Here is a 21,818-nt window from a genome sequence, read left to right as displayed (position 1 = left end):
TTTAGGGGACTCTCAGGTACAAAGAAAGCTTCTCTATTTAGGATTTTGGAAAGATCAACTGCTTACTTGCACTTGAGTGGGAGTCTCAGCTCCATTCAATGCACCACCTCCTTTTAGGATGCCCTGACCTACAAGGCAGTGAAATGGGCCTGTCCTTACTGGGGCAAGCCTCAGCACCTCACCTTCTTCAGCGGATACCCGGTGCACCTGTTGTTTGTTTCCCGGCCAGAGGAAAATGGAGGTAACTGGGTCGACATATAGCCTGTAGTACCCAGCAATCAGGCAGGCTAGGTCTTTTGCACTGTTGGATTCCAGCAGCAAAGTCAGAACCTTTGAAGGTAAAGAGAGCTCTTATGCTTATAAAGGGCTAAGGGATAGTCTGAAGACTGGCAACAAGGCCATGTGGCGCCAGTGAGAGATTCCAACTAAATCCAGCCATGGTCCACAGGCAGGCCCCCTGGTGTCCCATTTTCTCATCTACAAGACTTGAAATGAGTGTGCACACGTGTGCACACCCACAACCACACGTGCATGCACACACACTCACACATGCACAGTGGGTTCCTCCCATCCAATCTCCACAATGTCTCCTGTCCCTCTATCCCAACCACAGCCCCCTATCCCAACCACCCTACCCTGCTCATTCATTCCATGGGGCCCCTTCAAGACCTGACCTAGAAAAGGAAAAGGAGCAGGAGCGAGTAGAGAAGGAGGAGAGGGGGATAAGAAGAATCAAGCACCATCCCTGAGCATGTTGGGATTAAATCAAAGGAAGGCAGGATAACTGTAGGACCTTCCAGAGAGGCTCAGGAAGCACCCCACACCATTTACCCATTTTAATTGCTGCCACCCAAAATCTTGGGCAGCCATTCTGGTCCCATGCATGTAATAAAACCCTCTGGTGCTCCCATCTAAGTTTCTGAACCCATCAGGAAAGTACATGGTCCAGCTCAGTTTATATAAAAAACCTTCTAGGACCTGTCCAGGAAAATGCACCCTGTTCATCACTTTCCCTTTGATGGGACAGGATGGACAATTCCACCTCTTAAGCAAATGTTGGACATTAGACTTTCTTAATATCCAAACTCATATAAACTACCCTTGAATATTTAGCCCCAGGTTCCAGAAGCTGAACTCAAAAATCTCTTCCCCATGTATTACCTTGATGTCCTGAAGATGCACTTTGACCATGCTCACTTTCTCAGACTCTTCTGTCAGCTCTACACGACTGATGTTTGCAAACTCTGCCAACGTGGACATGATGTTGAGTTTGCTGTTGATAATGTGGCTAATGCCATACTTGGCTCCAACTAGAAGGGCAATGTAGGATTCTCTATCCTGTAACTGCAGAAGGGGGGAAAGGGAATTAGTTTCCATTCACAAGCTAGAGAAAAAATACATTATACATGTAGGACATGATACCAAACCCCTTGATTCTTATTTCAGGTCCTCACCACCACTCCCCTAGACTACCAGGTTAGGTGATAGCCTAACCTGGGCCCCATCTACAGAAAAATTAAGTATAAATTTATCTCCCATAATACACTTCACAATAGAGAATCAAACCACAGGACTTTGACCTGTTCCATAAACACAACCATATACTTTCACACCTATGTGCCTATATTCATGCTGTGCCCTCCTCTTGGAATCCCTTGCCTGTCATCACTACCTACTGAAATCCTGACCCTTCTTTAAAAGCTTCCATCAAAACCTACTGCCTACAGAAAACATCGGCCTGACCTGCTCCTCAAACCACAACAGTCCTTTTCCCCTGTGTTGTTTTCACACCACATCCTCTGCACTTCTCTGATAGCACTGAGGTAAGACTTCTTACTGTAATTTTTTGTATTTAAGTCATATTCCATGCTAAGGGCCCTGACAACAGAGTCTGCATGTATCTACATTTGTAACCCCCAGTACCCAGCAAGCACCCTGAGCCAGTTCAACGTGGTTGGTTTCTTTTCCCACTACCAGTTCTTTCCTTAGACAGGAAGGGTAAAGAGGGGCTGGGGACGGGATCTAGACAGTTGGCAGAGGGCAGGTTTAGCCCTTGGGAAAAGTGGATAGTTTTTCTTGTACTTTCAAGTTTCCTTGCTGTGATCTAGTCTCTTTTCTACTATTTAGTCCTCTACTTGTACAAAGACTCAATCTATTTTTCCCTTCCTCTGACTATCTGATGCTCTTCCTTTCTCTCAAAACACTGATTCTCTTTTTCCATCTACATTGTTAGGTCAGCAGTCTGATTAAATTGACCCATCACTGCTGTAAATGACTGAGAGGCACACCAAATCCACTGAAAGGAGCTTTGCTATTATATATATAAAATATATATATATATATATATATATATATATATATATATATATATAATTGGTAAATTGTCTGGCTTTGTGCTGGAGAGTTCTGGGGCTGACTGAGTGGTGAGGGAGAGTTCCCTTAGGCCACACCCCCCATCACTGACTGCAGCAAAGCACATAGCTCTAGGCCTAGGCTCCAAAAAGCAGGCCAGGGGAGGAATGGGTAACACAGCAGGGGGCTCTTTTGCTTCTCTTTTCCCTTCTCACCCTTCCACCCCTCACTTCTTCCCTTCTTCTGAACAATCGGGGCCCCAGCATGGCAGTCAGTCTAACATTCTTATCTTTCCTTCATGATTTCCATTTTTTCCTCTTTACCTTCATATACCCAAAGCTCCAGGGTAAACTTCTTACAGTACCCTGCCCTCAGAACGCCTTTCCTCTGTACTGAAATCTGGCCAAATCCAACCTTCTTGCCTTTCCTTAACCCCTTCTTCCCCACTCAACCTGAAGCTAGCAGTGGTGGCCTCCGTCATCAAACCCCACAGCAATGGTCCTGTGCCTCTTGTGGCTTTGCTCTGTCTTGTTGGGTGCCTTGCTCCATCATTTTAGGGTGGGAATCACGTCTCATTCAGCTCTGCCTCCCCCAGCATCTGTCAGAGGGCTGGCTCTAAGCAATGGCTTGATAGACACTCCCCGATGGTGTAATATTTAGTTTCCCAAACAAATTCTAGTCCATGACCCAGTCCTCAGGAATTTTAGGCTAAAAGATACATTGATCTTCAGAGAACCTCTTGCATCCTTTATAAGGGTAGGACCCCACAGTTGTTTAATACGTACCATTAAAGTAGCATTAAAGATTTTCCCACCGTATGTCTTGAGTTCCCCAAGGATCTGTAGGTAATTTAAACGTAGTTGGGCAGCAGAAATAAGTTGCTTAAGTAAGGAAAAAAGAAAATGAAAAAGACTGTTGAAGTCAGAGTTTTCATTTGCCTAAAATGCAGTCAATGTTGAAAATTCTTTCCCTGAGGTTTCACAACAGACAGCTGTGTGATCGACAGGGGCCGTGGCTACATTACCTTCTGTCTGGGTTCCAGCAAATTCTGGTTCCTCTTCATGTGGAAGCTAATGGCTTTCTTGATGTCTTTTCCTTTCATGTTTCGTAGCAAAGTTGGAGATATAAAGTTCTCTATTCCCCAGTCCTTCCTGCCACAAGACATTGGAGACAAGGAGGCCCATTTTTACAGTGTACTTGACTCTAATGAAGGGCATAATTATATTTGATTCAGTACTTAGTGTTCTAAGAATATTGTAATTATGAGCTTCTTTCTCAGCAGAAGATATATATGGCTGGTTTTGTGGAGTGTATGTAAATATATACATGAAGAGTGTGTGTTTGTGTAATATCTATCTATCTATCTATCTATCTATCTATCTATCTATTATCTATCTATCTATCCATGGATTCAAACACACAAACACTCCACAAAAACCAGCCATTCAGGAATTAAACCCCATGATTATTCTAGGAGCTCATTACTCATCACACCTGTATAGCACACTCTCATGGGGCAACACACAGCACCTGTGAATCCCTGAGGCCATGCTTCAGAATGATGCCAGCCTAACAGCCTCAAAACCTCCCAACAAACTCATTAAAAATACAGATTCTCAGGTACCACTCCCTAGAGATTTGACCTAGTATATCAGGGGTAAGGCCAAGGATTTGTTTTATTTTTTTAAATATAATTCCCCATCCGATTTTGATGCTCAGGCAAGAGGTTAGCAAATCGGGGTGACACCACACAGAGCAAGGTGAAATTTTAAGCTGAGAATCAGGAGGTATCAGAACCTCAGGACTTGAAACTACCCTAATAGGAATCTAATGCAACACGATTGGTTCACACCAAATGAATTTTCAAGGCATTCCTGCCCTCAGAAGAGCTTTATGCTGAAGTTGTCAACTGATTTCCCGAGACATCCTCCCAGGAACTGGGAAATTACAAAGGGATCCTGTGTCATTCCATCTGGAGTTGGTTTCTGCCCCAGAGGGAGCAGCCAGGTTCTGATATCTGGGGAAGCCAGGCTGGGTTGGACAGGGTGGAGAGGGAAATGAATGGGAAGACAACAGACAGATGGGTAGGTGGGTGACTACCAGCTTTCTGTGAATCTGGCCATCCTGGCCCAGGGCCAGCCAAGTTACAAATGCAACACAGCTGCTGCTGGCGGGACACAGAAGTCCCCTGCCACTCACTCTATGTATTTCAAAGAGATCTTCTGTGGCTGGGCACATGCGTAGATCCGCTCCTGGATGTGCAGGGCCGCGAGCCGGAGCGCAGAGCTGCATTTCATTTCCACGGCAAAGCGCTCCTGGAGCACATCGCTGCAGCTCTAGGAGAGATTAGATCAGAGGAACTGGGAAACAAGAACAGATTGTGTTCCTTGTTCTCTCAGGTGAAAGGCAGCTTTGAGACCTGGCTCTGCCAATTCTGGGCTGTGTGACCTCGGTTACTTGACTAAGACTATCTGCGCACTGGTACTTCCCCTTGATAAACGAGGATAGTCACATCTACCTTATATAGCTTCTCTGAGGTTTAAATTAGATAATGCATTTGAAAGCAGGTATAGGGACGCTGTGTTATTCAAATATAAAGTACTGCTGCTGTTGTTGTTATTATTTGCTGCCACTATTTTTATAAGACTTTGGGCAAGTCAATACACCTAGTTATCTCATCTGTAAAATGGTGATGTCTCCCAAATGATCTTTTCATCAGAATAAAAATGACATAATAAACCTCACCTAAGGAAGTACAGCAGGTGGAACATCAGGCTAGGAGATCAAGGAACCCATTTTTGGCTCCACCACCAAATGGGTGACCCAGGCAAATTATGTGACCTTTCCAAGACTCAGTTTCATCATTTCTGAAGTAAGGCTCTGAAGCACTAATGCCCCTTTTAGCAATAAAAACTGTAACTCTAAAGATCCTAAATGGTATTAGAAAATGTATCATCTACATTGAGGACTAAGCCTTAATTTCATCAATATACTGCAAATCTCCTAACACAGCAACTCAGTGACATAAAAAGGAATGCTGAGGGATAATCAGGCCCACTCTCCCTCAGATAAAGATAATCCCTACCAGGGGTTTGCTTAATTGCCTTGAGCTCATGTTCAAAATAACCCAATGTGCCACCTTTGAGAACAACCACTCTTATTTTAGGAAGGGCAGACCGGGTCACCTGCAGATAGAGGTATTCAAACGCTACGGGGTCTTCTTTCAGGAGGTCCAGGGGGTCCTTGGGAACAAAACACACCCTGAAGAGGCAGCGGTAGTCATGTGACTCTTCCCTTTGTACCACCTGGGATGCGTAAGAGAGACACGATTCATCTTCTGCTTTTGTTCTCACAGTTGTTCCACAAAACAACTTTAAAAAAAAGACAATGAAAGACAGTCCCAGGAGATTTCAGTTTTAGTGCTTCCCAAGTCAGTGCAGACCTTTGCCACCGATTTAACTTTCCCATGGGTATAAAATGTAAAACACTCAAAAGAGCAGTTTCCCACTGATCCCATCAACCCCTTTCCAGAAGAAATCTCTGCATCTGGTTTCTTATATACTGTTCCAGAGACAGTCTATGTGTATATATGCTCCTATAAATGTACATTCTTTTCTTTTCCACAAATAATAGTATATTATACATTATATATATACATATGTGTGTGTGTGTGTGTGTGTGTGTATCTCTCTCTCCTGTACCTTACTTCTTTTTCACTTCAACGATCTTAGTGATTTAACTTGATTTCTTTTTCCAATGCTAATGGAACAGAAGCGATTAAAAAAAAAAGTTTGTAAGCAGCAGTGTTAGAAGATGAGTGACCATGGTAGGAATTCATCCGCAATGAAGAATGCTCAGAGCGGCTTCCATGAGCTCATGCCTTGCTCATGCTGTTTCTCTTCTTAAAAATTATGGAACTGACTTGTGTTTGGCTTTAAAAAGCTGGTATGACATATCACTGAATGGCTGAAAGATTGAGTGGTACAGGTGGACTGACTGTGTTAGCCCTGTCCTCCCGTCAGGGACGAGCTCAGAGGGCAAGTCTCACAAAAAGGGCTTAGACACAGCAACAGATGCTCCCCTGACATCTCAAAGGCAGCAGGTTCAGAGGAAGGTCATCAGAATTGGAAGCAAAAGATAGAGCTCTATTGGCTGTGTTACCTTGAGTAAGTCACCTTACTTCTCTAAGCCTCTGTCTCCTTGTCTGCAACATGGGGGCCTGCCTACCTCATACAAAAACCAGGCTGAGTGAGCTCTGTGCCTTCCGGGCACAAGAAAGCGCATCAACCCTGCAGATGCACTCAGCCCTATACCCAAAGGTTCTGGCTGAGGCGTGCAGCTTGCCCAGCCCAGATCTCCTCACCAGGAGCAGGAGCAGGTGGTACCTGCTGGATGAGCTCCTCCTCGTGCAGCAGGTGCAGCCGTGAGATGTTGTACTGCTCCTCCAGGGCCAGCGCAAAGTACTCCATACTTCGGATCGACAGCTTCTCCTTCACCGTGAGGATGATGTCCTGCAGGCACAGAGGCATAAGGGTCACCAAGGAACAGGCCAGCCCTCAAGTTCAGGCACAGAGCGGGGAGGACTCCCTTCACTTTCCCTCTGCTCCTCGGTGCAGATGGGGAGAGAAAGGCCTATACTGACTGGGTCCACTGCCAACGCAGGCAGCCAAATCTTGACGGGCCACATGTGGGACTTCTCATTGCCCCTCAAGGTCCTACACCCACCGCTCCCCTTTCCTCAAGGCTCCAGCACCACCCATACGGCCACCCTCTCTTGCTTTACTCCAAAGGCTGAAGCTATCCTTTGGGGCCTCATGCCTCTCTTCAAGGTTTCCAGATTCATCCTCTCTCTGGAGTCTGCATCATCAACTGCTTACCAGACAGAATCACACCACCTACTCTCTATGCAACTATGGGAAATCAACCTGATGCTTCTGAACCTGTTTCTTCCTATGAAATGGAGGATAAGGATGCCTATTCAGAGGGGCTGATGGGATGACATGATAATTAATACTGTGCCACCAGAGTTGCCATGCCACGTTTTCCTCGTTCACTACAGTGGCCCCTTGTCTTTGCTGCCTCAGGGCATTCACAATGCTGTTCCCTCTGCCTGGCACACTCCTCCCACACTCTTCACAAGGCTGTTTCTTTCTCTTCAGAGAAAACTTCTCTGGTCGCTGTGTCTAAATGTGATTGTCCCTGTTATTCTCTGTCCCGGGTCCTGTTGATTTCCTTCATCACTACTGGATATGATTTTCTTCAACGACAGCTCTGTTCTCTAGTAACAGATAAGACAGTACAGTAAAGTTAAGTGAATGGGCTCTAGACCTAGACTTCCCCTCACTAGCTGTGTGTCCCTGGATAAAGTGCTTACTCTCTCTATGCCTCAATGTTTTCATCTCTAAGATGGTCATAATATTCACACCTCTCTCAGGGGTTGTGTGCAGTAAATTAATTTCCCCATATATGGCATTTAGAATCGCACCTGGCACATGGCAAGTGTTCAATACACGCTAGCTGCTGATATTTGTTTTCTTGCTTATTGTCATTTACCCCGCTAGATGCTAACCTTCCCCAGAATGTGAACCTTGCTTGTCTTGTGCTCCATTATATCCCCAAAGCTTGGCACTCAGTGATGCTCAATAAACTTTCACTCAGTGAATAAATAATCATCATAGACTCATCATAGATGTCCTGCCAGAATCTCAGATTTAGTAAGTGCCACACCATCAGGTGCTACCTGCTCCTCACAGCTCCCAATTCTGAATCCTCTTCCCACTTGCTCCATCGCCCTCCATAACTGACCAGTGACTAAGTCCTGAAGGGTCTATCTGCTTCTGTAACTCAACAACATTAATTCAATGCCTACTGTGAGCTGGCCATGATGGAGAGCACCTCACTTGACTCTGTCCCCTCTCTCCATTCTCCATTTGGCTTGAGTTCACACATTTCTCCTGGCTTTGCTGAGTGGTGCCCTAAGGACCCCACCCCGCTACCCCTCTGACCTCCACCTTGTATCTAGAGCAGGGGTTGGCAAACCATCACCTGTGGGCCAAATCTGGTCCACTGCCTGTTTTTGTAATTAAAGTTATATGGGAACACAGCCATGCCCATTCTCTACAATGGCAGAGTTGAGTAACCATGACAGAAGCCCCATGGCCTGCAAAACCTAGAATATTCATTATCTGCCTCTTTACAGAACAAGTTTGCTGACCCCTGATCTAGAGAAACTTGTCTAAGCCTTGTACTTCTCATGCTCTCCCTGGCTCAAGAATATTCAGTGGTCCCCATGGCCCACTAACCCAAATCCAAACTCCTTATCTTAATATTCAAGGCTCTCAAGTATCAGGTGCCAGCCCACTTCTCCCACTTTATCTTCTGCTGCTTTTTCCAATGCACCCTGCTTGCAAGCCCCATATACTTGCCAAACTTTCCCATCACTGGATCTTTGTTGGTGTCATTCCACATGCCCGGGAAGCTGTCTTCACCTACCACTCCTGACCCATTCCTGTCCATCTTTCCAAGTCGGCCTCACAGGCCATCACATCCTGGGGGCCTTTCCTTGCCACCCAGTTGGAAGCTCTCTCTTCCTCCACACCATTTTCACATCCCGATTTCCTGGTTCTGAGCACACTGTACCCACCACAGTCTCCTTGTGAAATAACCCCAGGTCTCATCTCCTCACCCCAGCCCCACCCCAAGACTCTAGGCTCCCTAAGGGAGTGACCCGGGATAACTTATTTCTGTATCACCAACAGCTTTGTCGGCACACACAAAAGAGTCACTAAATGTTCACTGGGTCAAATGACATGTTATTTTCCTTGATTTAGAGAAAGAGGTTTTCTAATGTAAGAAATTTGCTTCTCTTGATAAGGGAGTGGGGAAGAGAAGTCACTGATGAACTGACAGTGGTTTTTCCCTTTTTTACCCATTTGGGGATTTGTTTATATCCCCCACTCTTTCACTGTCATAAAGAGCTAAAAGACTTGCTTTTTAAAAATTTGGCTACTACAGATAAGTAAAATTAACCAGTATTATACCAGCTAACTCCTTGCCCATTTCTCCAACTCCATCTGTCATCTTGGCTTTAATTCCCCTGCGGTGTGTGTAAATCATCTCAAAGTCTTTTTGGCCACCAAAGGGGGACTCACTTTAAATAAATCATCCCCTCCATTCCAATGCACTTTGCTCAAAGATGACAGAAGTAGACACCTTGTCTAACGCATTTGCACAACTTTCATGCAGAATGGCAGCGTGGCCACCTCCAGTGCAGGGTTCAGAGACAACAGACCAAGTTGGAAGCCAGCTAGAAGCTAGCTGACCTTGACAAGTTTGGGATCTCTTGGGCCAGTGTTCTCATCTGAAAAGTAGGTTAATAATTGTCACTTTACAAGGTTACTGGGGGCATTAAGTGAGATAGTGCACGAGGAAGTACCCGGGGAAGTGCCAGACATGTAGTGAACACTGAACAAATCCAAACCCTCCTTTGGGTTTGAGCTTCCCAGGGTCAGACAGGTTTTCTCCAGCTTCTCCTCAGTCACACCAAGATAAGAATGGGATAGGGCATTTGGGGCAGCCCTAGGAACTGCCAAAGGGAGGTGCCAGGGAACACTGGTGTGTGTGCGTGCATTGAGTATGCACGTGTGCACTCAAGTGCATGTGCATATGTGTGTGTGTGTCTGTGTGTGTGTGTGTGTGTGTGTGTGTGTGTGTCTATCTTGGCTACTGTCCGGTACCTATAGCTGCACATGCCCACCTGAACCTGCTCTTCCCCCAGTATCAGAAGAGCTGGGCTCAGTGTTGACTTTTACACGATTTTTAATGTTTGAACAACTCCTTTGTTTGCTTCTTCCCTGGTGCCTCCCTCTAACACTATTTGCTTCCTTGTTCAGAAACTATAGTGCCATCCCTTATTGTCTATGGATAAAATCCAAACTCCGTTGCCTGCCATTTGAGGCCGTCCCCAGACAGCCTGTGCCGTCTCCCACTCCTCCCACGAGAAAATGGCCTGTGTTCCAGTCCTGTGGGATGGTTTACTACTTCCTTAGCAATGTCGGTCTTACAGGCTCTCTGCCTTAGTTCATGGGACTTCTTCAGATTGATGTGCATCCTCTAACCCCTCAAAAACCCTGTCCCCACCTGTGCTTGTTGAAGTCTGAGAAACCCTTCAAAGCTCAGCTCAGGTCCAGCTTCTTGCAAAGCCTTCTCTGACGTCCTGGCAGGACAGAACATGGTCAGAAGGAAAGATGGTGCTCTTTCCCTTGCGTGCTGAGCACTTCCTTGTCCCTCTCTTTACAGCCCTTACTTCGTCCTGCCCTGGACTACTGGGAGCTCCAAGAATGTCCATCTTCCCTCAACTAGACTGCAAGCTCCTGGGAGACAGAGACCACTTTCTACCTCATTCTGTACCACCTGCCTCAGAGTATCTCCTTTGGGGGAACTTGTTAAATGTAAGTCAAACTGACTTCCATCCAGAACAGAATTCACAGGGGCTTGGACCTGCCCGCACACCTTGCCTGGGATTTTAGCGACTCTAGTCTTTTGGGTAGCAGGTGGAGTCCCATACAAGAGGCAGGGAAGCCCAGTGGTTAAGGGTGACCGCTTATGAGTTGTATTGGGTACTTCATCTCTCTGAGCCCTGATTTCCTCCCCTGCAAGATGGTGATTAAAATACCAGCTTGCTGGGTGTTTGTGCAACTAAATGAGATAACACAGTGCTTGGCTTACTGCAGGTGCTCAGACCATGGTGGTTGTGAGATCACCAAGGTAGCTCCCTGGCAAGATGCCCCCGGGGTCCTGGGAGCCAGCAAATTCTCACTGGGAAAGAGATTCAAGTTTATTCCGAATACCTTCACAGTCGTGTGTGCCTCAAACTTGAAAGCTTTGGTCTGTCCATTCTCCAAGTACACCTTGAGCACGTTGGGCATACACAGCAGAGAATTACCCTGGAAAACGCAAGAGTAGTGTTGAAACTGTCCCTTCCTGTCCCTGGGTGTGACAGATCCTCAGCTTCCCTGGCCCTGCCTGGTGCGGAGAGCAGGATTCTCCCCAACCTCCTCACCACATTGTAGATTGATTCTTGACATTTGGAGATTTCTCCAATGGATGAGGTCTATGCCACACAGATACAGGCGTGCTTTGTTCCAGGGATAGCCACTAGAACTGGAAGACGGTGAAGAGTGAGCCCTGCCACGAGCATACTGACAGCACTGTGTGAGCCTGTACAATGTCACGCGGCCATCAGCTGACACTTCACTGCTGGCTGCCTCCCTTATGGGATGCAATTTGGCAAGTCAGGTGACAAGCAGGCACATCGTCCCAGATGGGCCTTTCTGAGATTCTTGCACTGTGCCTTGTGGGGTTGGGTGAAATGGGGGGTAGGAAGCTCCCTCAGAGCCCCCTCAACATTTTACTGCTTCATTCCCTACAGTAAAGCAACACCAAAGGGCAGAGGGCTGCTCTCCGCCTCTACTCATCCCAACCATCACTCCGGATTTATGCGATCAACTGCCCCCATCTCTAATCTCTGCAAAGAGTTTGGGTACAAAGCCCACCTGGGTTAGAAGCTTACCATCTTTTTTCAAAACCCTGACAGCCTTTTTCAGATGAGAATTTTGTATCTTCTAAATATAAGGCCACTTGTATCGTTTAAGCAAGACTCACATTCATCACTCTACATAACTTTTTTTTTTTTTAAACCACAGTACTTTTATGGAAGAAAAAGGAATATGGTCATATCCCAGTGCCATTTCACACTCAGTCAGGGATGAGGGATTTCACACCGCTCATGCTGTCATCTCACTACTCTGGTTTAGGGTATTTAGAAATCTTAGTCTTTGGAATTCCTAAGTATGACATGCTTTCCTTGATACTTTATTATTTGTGATTTACCAAAAAATACATCCATAACATCATCACATAACTAAGGCTTTTCTCTAAGGCTTCTTCCAATTTTTATCTATACCTGTAAATAGCTTTTAGAGAGCCGCACTAATAGAACATGCACTATTCTATGTGCATTTTTACTCAACACATATACACTTCTTCATGTGGGTTTAATGTTTATAATTTTAATGGACTTATAAATAGTCTGTTGAGCTGAAATATCAGAATTTCTTTAACCATTCCTCTGCCCTAGACATTTAACATTTTTTCAATTTTTTTGCAATTTATCTATCAGTAAAACAGATATCTTTAACTACATGGATTTTTGCATTTAAATTATTTTATAGACTTAAATTAATGAGAATGTGATCCTTGGCCCACTTTTATGGCGTTCATTAAGTTTTCTTTTCTTCTACTCCCAGAGATTAAATCAATTTACAAAGCCATCAATTAGTACATGAGTGTAGCTACTTTCTTGGCATCAGGGTTTACATTTTTCTTTATTTGTGCTCATTTACTAAGTATAAAGTAGCAGTTCTTAATATTTTCCTTTGCATTTATTTAACGGTTAGCAAAGTTAAGCATATTTGAAGTGTTGGTTTCCTTAAGTCAGACAGAGAAAGATAATACTGTATGATATCACTTATATGTGGAATCTAAAAAGTAAAACAAACTAGTGAATATAACAAAAAAGAAACAGACTCACAGATACAGAGAATAAACTAGAGGTTACCACTAGGGAGTGGGTGGAGGGGCAAGGTAGGGGTAGGGAATTAAGAGGTACCAACTACTATGTATAAAATGAATAAGCTACAAAGATATATTGAACAGCACAGGGAATATAGCCCAAATTTTATAATAACTATAAATGGAGTATATAACCTTTAAAGATTGTGAATCACAATGTTGAAACTTGAAACTTATATTGTGTATCAACTATACCTCAATAATAAAAAACCCCCAAACCCCCAAATGTTGTTTTCCTATTTCAGATTCTTCTAGGGTCTTAGTATGTTTCAAGGGAGAAAGTTTAGCAACTGATTTTATCATCTTTTAAATACTTGAGAGGATGAAAAAGTAGGTCACAATGATGAACTCTCGCTGGTTTGGCTGTCTCTGCCTCACGTGGCTGATACAGAGACTCGGTACCCTGAGCTGCAAGTCTCCCCAGGGGATCTGGTTCACATCTGCAGAACCCTTATTCTCTACCTGTTCTGTTAGTTGGTTCTAGCTTCTACTTCTCTTTACTATGTACTACTCTTAAAAACACACGTTGAATCAAAATTTGATTTGCTGAAGAGGTTTGATCCATCTTCACAAACATGGACACACAGAGACTCAAATACTTCAGACTGACAGGATCTCAGGTCTTTTCTGATTAATACACTAGGCCTCCCACTAGACCTTCCTGAACAAATCCACCTTTTACTCTGAGGTCTAACAGAAGGTGGAGTCTGTTAAGCAACAGGACAAGAAGAAAATAAGGGCTCTCCAGATGTGAACCAGATCACCTGAATCCTGTGTTAAAATGGCCGTGACTCCCCATTCACTGGTCTCTATGCTAAGAAAATCAGATAAGGACAAGCTCTGATGTGAAAGTTTCAAAATCTATTATTGATCACTGAATTCAGAATGGTAATAGTTACAGACCATCAGGTGGAAAATATTTAAATTATGAATATATGAGTCTTTAACAGTTCACATTGAAAACATCAAACTCTAGCCAATATTTTCCCTTTACAAACTTGTCTTCTGAACCCTCATATCCAACCACACCAATCCTGGGTATTCCCATATCAAAAAGAACTAGACAGCATATCACAGTGGAAAACAGAAGAACTGAAGTCACACAGACCTGTGCTCCTGTATTTCTAGCTATGGGATCTCAGAGGTTAATTCTCTTAACCTCTCTAAGCCTCTGCTTCCTCTTTTGTTAAAATACCTCCCATGCAGGATATGGTGATGACTAAGGATTATGTACCCAAAATTCACGCAATAGAGGTTCAACAGATGATGAACTCTTTAAAAAAACCAAAGCCCCCCCCACCCCCAACCCGGCCACCATCACTACTATCAATATATCACCTTCAGAGGAAACACTAAGTTTGAAGATTTAGAATGAGAAATGAACAATCGGAATCTGTTGAAATTTCAAGGGCAGAAAAATGGAGTCACAGAATGACAGAGCCACACCCAGTGCGTCCCTCCCTGTCCACCGTTTGCAGGTGCCTCACTAAGGGGGCACAGAGCCTCCAGCAAGCCCGCTGCACTCCCTCTGCATCCCCTCTGTGCTGCAGATTCCAGAGTCTTCAGGAGATACATGCCAGGAGGCAGCTCACCCACTTCATGAAGAGTCATTTCAACCCCCTGACCAGTGACGCACCTGGCTGTGTCCGCTGACGAGCACTTCCTCTGCAAAGTGCACCTTCACGGGGTTAGTCTTCAGCCTGGCTCGCTTCTCCTCCGTTAGGAAGGAGGACTTGGGGACTCCCTGCAAAACATTAACACGACACACTTTAGAAAAATGTGGGACTTTCATAAAAGCCATGTATATCTTCTCATTTCTTAAAAACAAAAGCAAAAGCTTGACAGCTGTTGAGAATTCAATTAAAACCCACAGAGAAGGACGACATCCCATTAAAGATCTCTTCTCATAAAATTTAGGGATCTCAACCCAATGTTCTTATGCGTCTGAGAACAGCTCAAGATTCAATACAGTGGCCAAAGGCTGTGGTATGATGAAGACAAAGAGAACTGGCCTGTGAGCAAAGAGACCTGAATTCCAACCCAACTTCAGCTACTTAACAGTTCTGAGAACTACCTCAAACACAAATTGTTATGGAAGAAAACCAGTTGTGTGTTTGTGTGTGTGTGTGTGTGTGTGTGTGTGTGTGTACACACTCCTTTCTTTGGCCTTCAGTTTTCTCTTCTGCACAATATGGGAACTGGACCAGGAGGCAGAAACAGCATCATGCTAACGAGCATGGGTTCTGGAGTCTAACTACCTGAAAAAAGCCCAGCTCTACTGATTTCCGCATGTGAGACCACGTGCCTGTGAGGCTATAGTGTCCTCATCTGTAAAAGGGGGATAACCAATATATCTACCTTGTAGGATCTTCTTTTGGCACAAATTAAATAAGACATTAAATATTAGTATTAATATTATAATAAATAATGTATTATAAATAATTAATAGAAATACAGATCTATACAATTAAACCAAAACATATTTTAATCATAAAATTCTATGTCCTAGAGAAGCAGTAATTAATATTCCAACTTAGGATTTTATAATTCCTAATCAATTTCAAATCATTTGAGGACTCTAAGAATCCACTCGGACAAAGATGAGCATTCTTGCTGAAGTAAAATATGTATGATCATTTGTCTTACAATCATATAACTTCTGGTGAGAGGCCCGAGTGGGCTAGACAATATTCAGGGCGTTTCTCAGGGGCGCAGGGGCCATCACCTGGGCTAATATCAGCTTTCCCTGCAGGACCTCCAAAGTACAGTATTCATACTCCTCTTTTCTTGGGAACCGCATAGGAATCTTAGGAATGGTACTGGAACATGTTAATTTTCCTCTCCCTATACTTTTTATTTTTTAAAAGGAGGCAGCTATATGCTGTTTCCCTCTCTCCTTACTTAACAAGTGCTAGCTTTTGCTATCATTTCTTGGAAATAGAGTAGGAAAAGAACTACCTAATTAAGATTAAGATGTTCTCCACTGAGATGATAATCAGCTAAATGAAAACAATCTCTCAACACCTGCATGATCATTTATAGCGATTAGCTTTCAGTATACTGTTATTTTACGTATTGGTTTCACATTATTTCATAGATAAATTCTTCTATTTAGAATAGAAGAATCTCCATTTATCTGTGCATAAAACACTTGGTCTGTCATATTTATGGCAAACATCCTAGTCCTATTTAGGTGGGGTTTTTTTCCTGTTCTACTTCTAAGAAACAAACAAACAAAAAATAACACTTCAAATAAGGAGAGGAGGCAACAATTTCTTTGCTTTTTAGTGTTATGAAGTTTTTGGACCACAGAAATTTAATTTTTTCCACATAATCAAACAGCTGTTTGTTCCACTGTACCTTCTCCCACTCCCTAAATGCTTAGGAATTCTTTCTGCAACTTACGACTGGATAGACACCCATCCATATTGTTGACATTTTTATGGTTTGTTTTTTATATTTAAGTCTTTAACATCAAATGGTGTGAGATATGTCCCAGTACAATTTCTTGAATAATCATCTTTTCTCCCACTGATTTGGAATGCCATATTTATCATATACTAAATTCTTATACTGGTATCTATTCTTGGACTTTCTATTTGATTAGATTGATATAGCCAACATTTCATCAATATCACACTATTTTAATTACTGCAGCTTTATTAGTTTTAAAATCTAGTATTTCAAGGCCATCCTCATTATTCCTTTTAAAAAAGATTTTCTTGATAAGTCTCACCTTGATATACTTTGTCAAAATCCAAATAAAAGTCCCACAGGGAGTCTGAATTTTCCTTAAGCATATACATTAACATGAGAAAATCCGACATATCAGTAGTCTTCCCATCAAGGAACATCATATGTAACTCCTTTTATATTAAAGAAAAATTTTACTTTCTTCAGTATTATTCTAGTTTCCTTCATGTAAGGCCCACATATTTCTTTTCCCTAAAGTTCTCTTATTTTTTAATTTTTTCCTGTAAAGAACTAGCCCTTGGATTTATTTATCAACTTTCCAATTTTTTCTGTTTTCCAAAGCATCATTTAGATTTAAATTTTTATCATTTTCTTTAATCTGCTTTATGCTTGTTTTATTAGTCTTTTCTTCCTACTTCTTGCACTGAATATTTACTTAACCTGTTTTCTTGTTAAATAATAAAATCACTTTTAAGGTTATGAATTTTTCTCTGAGTATAGCTTCAACTGTATATAATAAGTTCTAAGAAGTAGAGTTCTAAATTTTAATTATTTTCTATCTAGTCTATAATGGTAATTTTTGCTTTTCCATTTGATTCTGTCTTTACTTAGGAGATTGCATTTTTATTCCAAATGACTGGGTGGTTTTAATTAAGTTTTTGATAGCTATCAATTTGTGTTTTATTATATTCTGGAAAAGAGACTTATACAGTTGTTTCTTTGGGGAATTTAGTTTTTTTGGTGGTCTGGTATGTGGTCAGTTGGATTAGATTATTAAATGCATTATTAAAATTCTCTATGCCCCTATTTATTTTCTTGTCTATTTGTGGCCAAGGCTAAGGGGTATGTACTAAAGTCTCTCAGAATGAGAATTTTCTGTCAACTTTTCCTCCTTGGTAGTTTTCTCTTACAATCTGATTATATACTTTCCCCTGTATCACATATAAAGGACTCCTAGGCCTACAGTGGTTTAGGATGGCTGGCGCCTTTCTGTGCATCATCTGTGCCACACCTTGCCTTGCGGCAAGGTGCCTTCACACTCAACACGTTATTGGGTCCTCAGAACAACCCATTAGATAGACAAGGCAGTTATTGTCCTCATCTCTGTTTTACAAAAGTCAAAACTGAAACTAAATGACTGCTCCACAGTGATATCACTCAGACCTGTCTTGAAACTCCTAGTTTGGTACCCTTGTCATCCCACTCTGCATAATCACAGGTCTGTCTCCTTAGCTGGACCATGAGTTCTTGAAGCCTGGACCCACATCTGTGTCCTCCACAATACTGGTACACAGGCTGTTTATTCTACAGGGGATATTCTGCTGGGGGTACAGGGTGTTGGGGCCAAGAAGGGTGAAACTAACACACAAGACATAAAAAGAGATATACCGATGTGCAGCGAACAACTGTGATTGAAAGAGAATCTTCAGCTTCCCTGAAAAAAAAGAATAAAGGTAAAAAAAGTCATCATTCTGGGTGATACACGTGTGTGTGTGCATGTGTGTGTGTGTGTTAGGGTCAAAAAGACTGGTAGAGGGCTTCCCTGGTGGTGCAGTGGTTGAGAATCTGCCTGCCAATGCAGAGGACACGGGTTCGAGCCCTGGTCTGGAAAGATCCCACATGCCGCGGAGCAACTGGGCCCGTGAGCCACAACTACTGAGCCTGCGCGTCTGGAGCCTGTGCTCCGCAACAAGAGAGGCCGCGATAGTGAGAGGCCCGCGCACCGCGAGGAAGAGTGGCCCCCACTTGCCGCAACTAGAGAAGGCCCTCGCACAGAAACGAAGACCCAACACAGCCATAAATAAATAAATAAATAAATAAATAAATTAATTAATTAAAAAAAAAAAAAAGACTGGTAGAATTACAAAGCAGCCTCTCTTGCCTCAGCTTCTTTGGCTCAGCAAAATTGAGAAGGACACTGAGAAAGCAGTGATCTGTGAAGGAACTTAAGCTGTCCCAGATGCCACTGCTACCTTAAGAAAATCTTCAGATACTTGCCTCTACCATCTAGTCCATACCTACAGCCACTAAATTAAGTCACTTATCTTTCTTTCTTTTTTTAAATTTTATTTTATTTTTGGCTGCACTGGGTCTTTGTTGCTGCGTGCGGGCTTTCTCTAGTTGCGGTGAGCGGGGGCTACTCTTCGTTGCGGTGCGCGGGCTTCTCATTGCGGTGGCTTCTCTTGTTGCAGAGCACAGGCTCTAGGTGTGCAGGCTTCAGTAGTTGCGGCACACGGGCTCAGTGGTTGTGGCATGCGGGCTCAGTGGTTGTGGCACAGGGGCTTAGTTGCTCCACGGCATGTGGGATCTTCCTTGACCAGGGATCAAACCCGTGTCCCCTGCATTGGCAGGCGGATTCTTAACCACTGCACCACCAGGGAAGTCCCCACTTATCTTTCATTTAGTCTATATGATGGAAAACTCATCCGGTTGCTATGACCACTAGCTAGGTTTATGTCCAAAAAAAAAAAAAGAAAAAAATTTTAAGAGAAAACAGAGCACAGATAACTTAGGTTGCTATTTCAGAAAACTGGCTAAACATTCATGAAATAAAATAAATGAATGTGGATAACCATGATCAGATAAAAGCCAACAAGTTTACGGTGTTTGGGCACACAAGGTTGGCGGGCCCAATCACTTAATCAAATACTAGACATTTTTGTTTTGTTATATAATCTCTTAGGTTCCAAAAGTGATCAAATCAACCAGATAAGTGCCAAACTTCCACTTTGCTTTAGAGGACAGAACTGAAAAATCGATTCATATTTTCCTTTATCTCTGCCATTGCTAGAGAAGCAGTTTGCAAAATAATTTCATTTGATTTCTTGCAATATGAACATTTAGGCCAGCTGCTGCCAGTGTGTTACTTCCTCTAATAGATAAACTCAACCTGAGGTTCTAAGTGCCTGGGGATTGACTCTTTTCCATTTTATATAAGAACAGGTCTTTTCAAGAGAATTCACAACAAACCAGCGTCCAAGTACTCTCAAAAGGACAGTTTGGCCTCACAGATAGATAATCGGAGGAATAGAGAGATTTTGTTGGTTTTTTGTTTGCTTGGTTTTTTACTTTTATAAATGGCAATGACACTGGGAACTAAGCTAAAAAAGTAAGCAGTTCCGGGATTCCCACACAAGGCACGTAGCTGAGAGTGCAGATGCAAGCATACATCAGGTCACATCCCCGCTCACGAGTCTTCAGTGGCTCAGTCTTCCAGGAGGAGAATAACCCCTGAACCGCTGTGGTCAGCACCAAGACCCTCCATCATCTGGGCCTCACTTCCTGGAACTTTTCTCTAGGTATCCAGTGCCTTAGACAAATTGAACCGCTCAGTGTCCCCTACTCCCCAGCCAGTCACTCCTCCTTATCACTTTGCATGGATTATCCTTCACCTCCATCTTTGTGGCCCAAATTCTACCCAGCATTAAAGGTAGAACTTGGCCAGCTGAAATACTTCTGTACTCTTCTCTGTTTTGTCAAACCACAACTTCCCCACAAGTTGAAGGAATCTCCAGCGTTTACAGCCCCTTTCCGCTGCTTCTCTTGAGGCACTGTCTGCCCTCAACCTTAGCGGGGTATACATGAGCTGTCTCTGCACTACCATCCTGTAAGTGTCTGCGGAGTGGAGTCCCTTTGCCCTCCAGGGTTCCTTGCCCATTGAACAGATCAGGGTTCAATGTTACCTAAACATCCAAATTTTGGTCTACTGTTTTAAACTGTGAATACTTTTGTTTATTAGTCAGAGTTTGATCTATCTAGCCTGGCAGAGATATTAGTAGCAGTGAAAATCTAAAATTCATTTGCTGGAATTGAGAAATTCTTTGAGAAAACCACTCGGCAATTGGGAAAGCAAACTTCATGATTTCCATAACCATATTTCATTTTTTAAAATGAAATAATCAAATCCTTTCCTGGCTGCCCCACCCACTCACCTTATTCCCTGGCAATCTTGAAGCAATATTGGGCGTGGTTGAGAGGATTCTATTTTCTACACTATGATGGATTCTCTGTAAATCTTATGTCTCTCCGCAGCGAGACTGTGGACTTCCTGAGGTTGGAGACTGCATCCTGCATTTTCATTTTCTCCTTCTCAGACTTTGTTATTGTTGCCTGTTATTCAGTGTGTGCTGCACACGATAGGCCCTCAGAAATGAAAACCACCACTCACAAAAAGGCACAGACTAAAGTACAAACTTGAAGTATCTTCAAGCTGGCTTTCCTCTAACTCTATTTCTCGTTTCCCTTTATTTATATTAAAGTCATTAAAACAGTGTTGGGTGAAAGTTTTAAAAGACAAAGGCTGCACGTGCCTATAGAACATCTGTCAGGCCTCCTCACTCCTGTCACTCACTTCCTCTGTCTTAAAACCAGGGTCACCAACTGTCAGTGCCAACCACATTCACTCATTCCACTGAGCACCCACTGTGTGCCTGGTCTTAAGGAGATCATGGTCAAAGCAGAAAGTGAGACATTTACAAAAATCACCATGACACCAGGTAGAAGTTTGTAGGTGCCATACCAATGGAACTACATATATGCCTACCAGGCTGCACCAAGAACATTTAGGAAGAGATATTAAAAGGGTTAAAGAACAATAAGCAGACTTAGTGTCTAATTTTTGGCATATGTTACAACAACCCTATACATCCTTAAGGGGTAGGGCCTATGTATTATTCATAATTACATTCCCTGCAGCGCCTAGCACAGTGTTTTGGGCATTGCAGGGGGGTGATAAATATAGCACCCTGTGCCTCCCCATCACTTCTGTAGGCAGGTGAAAGACGGCAGATAGTAACCGAGATGGAATTCTAAAACAAGGCTGTTATTGCTGCTTTAAAGGAGCCTGGACTTTACTTAAATCCCAGGGATATCAGTTATGCCCTTTCTGTCTCCCATCCTTGCTCTATAATAATCTGTGCAATATATATAATAATATATATAATAATTCTGTGGATGACGGAAGACAATTTAGTACCTCAGAATATCCACCGCTCGTTCACAGGAAAGGTCTTCAGCAGGCTCGTTGTTCATCTGGAGGATCTGATCACCAGGGAGAAGCTTGCCATGAGCGGAGCCTCCTGTTGAAGAGAAAAGAAGTAACGGGTGTTCATGCCAGAAGGGCCCAGACCCCATGTGTCACA

The 21,818-nt window shown here is 43.2% G+C and overlaps 1 protein-coding gene across 1 annotated transcript in view; it reads right to left on the bottom strand.

Annotated features, from left to right (window-relative positions):
• The window catches only part of FRMPD1 (FERM and PDZ domain containing 1), a 47,158-nt gene that overhangs the window by 8,110 nt on the left and 17,230 nt on the right, over positions 1-21,818 (bottom strand). The window contains exons 3-13 of the mRNA XM_036855768.1: positions 21,653-21,755; positions 18,067-18,112; positions 14,621-14,728; positions 11,202-11,297; positions 6,738-6,863; positions 5,538-5,657; positions 4,552-4,688; positions 3,377-3,503; positions 3,138-3,233; positions 1,162-1,344; positions 183-330 (exon numbers count right to left, since the gene is read on the bottom strand). Coding sequence (XP_036711663.1) covers positions 183-330; positions 1,162-1,344; positions 3,138-3,233; positions 3,377-3,503; positions 4,552-4,688; positions 5,538-5,657; positions 6,738-6,863; positions 11,202-11,297; positions 14,621-14,728; positions 18,067-18,112; positions 21,653-21,755 — 1,290 coding nt within the window. The remainder of the gene's footprint in view (positions 1-182; positions 331-1,161; positions 1,345-3,137; positions 3,234-3,376; positions 3,504-4,551; positions 4,689-5,537; positions 5,658-6,737; positions 6,864-11,201; positions 11,298-14,620; positions 14,729-18,066; positions 18,113-21,652; positions 21,756-21,818) is intronic.

The sequence above is a fragment of the Balaenoptera musculus genome, chromosome 6, assembly GCF_009873245.2.
Source record: "Balaenoptera musculus isolate JJ_BM4_2016_0621 chromosome 6, mBalMus1.pri.v3, whole genome shotgun sequence".
NCBI classification, from domain to species: domain Eukaryota; kingdom Metazoa; phylum Chordata; class Mammalia; order Artiodactyla; family Balaenopteridae; genus Balaenoptera; species Balaenoptera musculus.
This window is presented reverse-complemented; position numbering and strand designations above follow the sequence as displayed.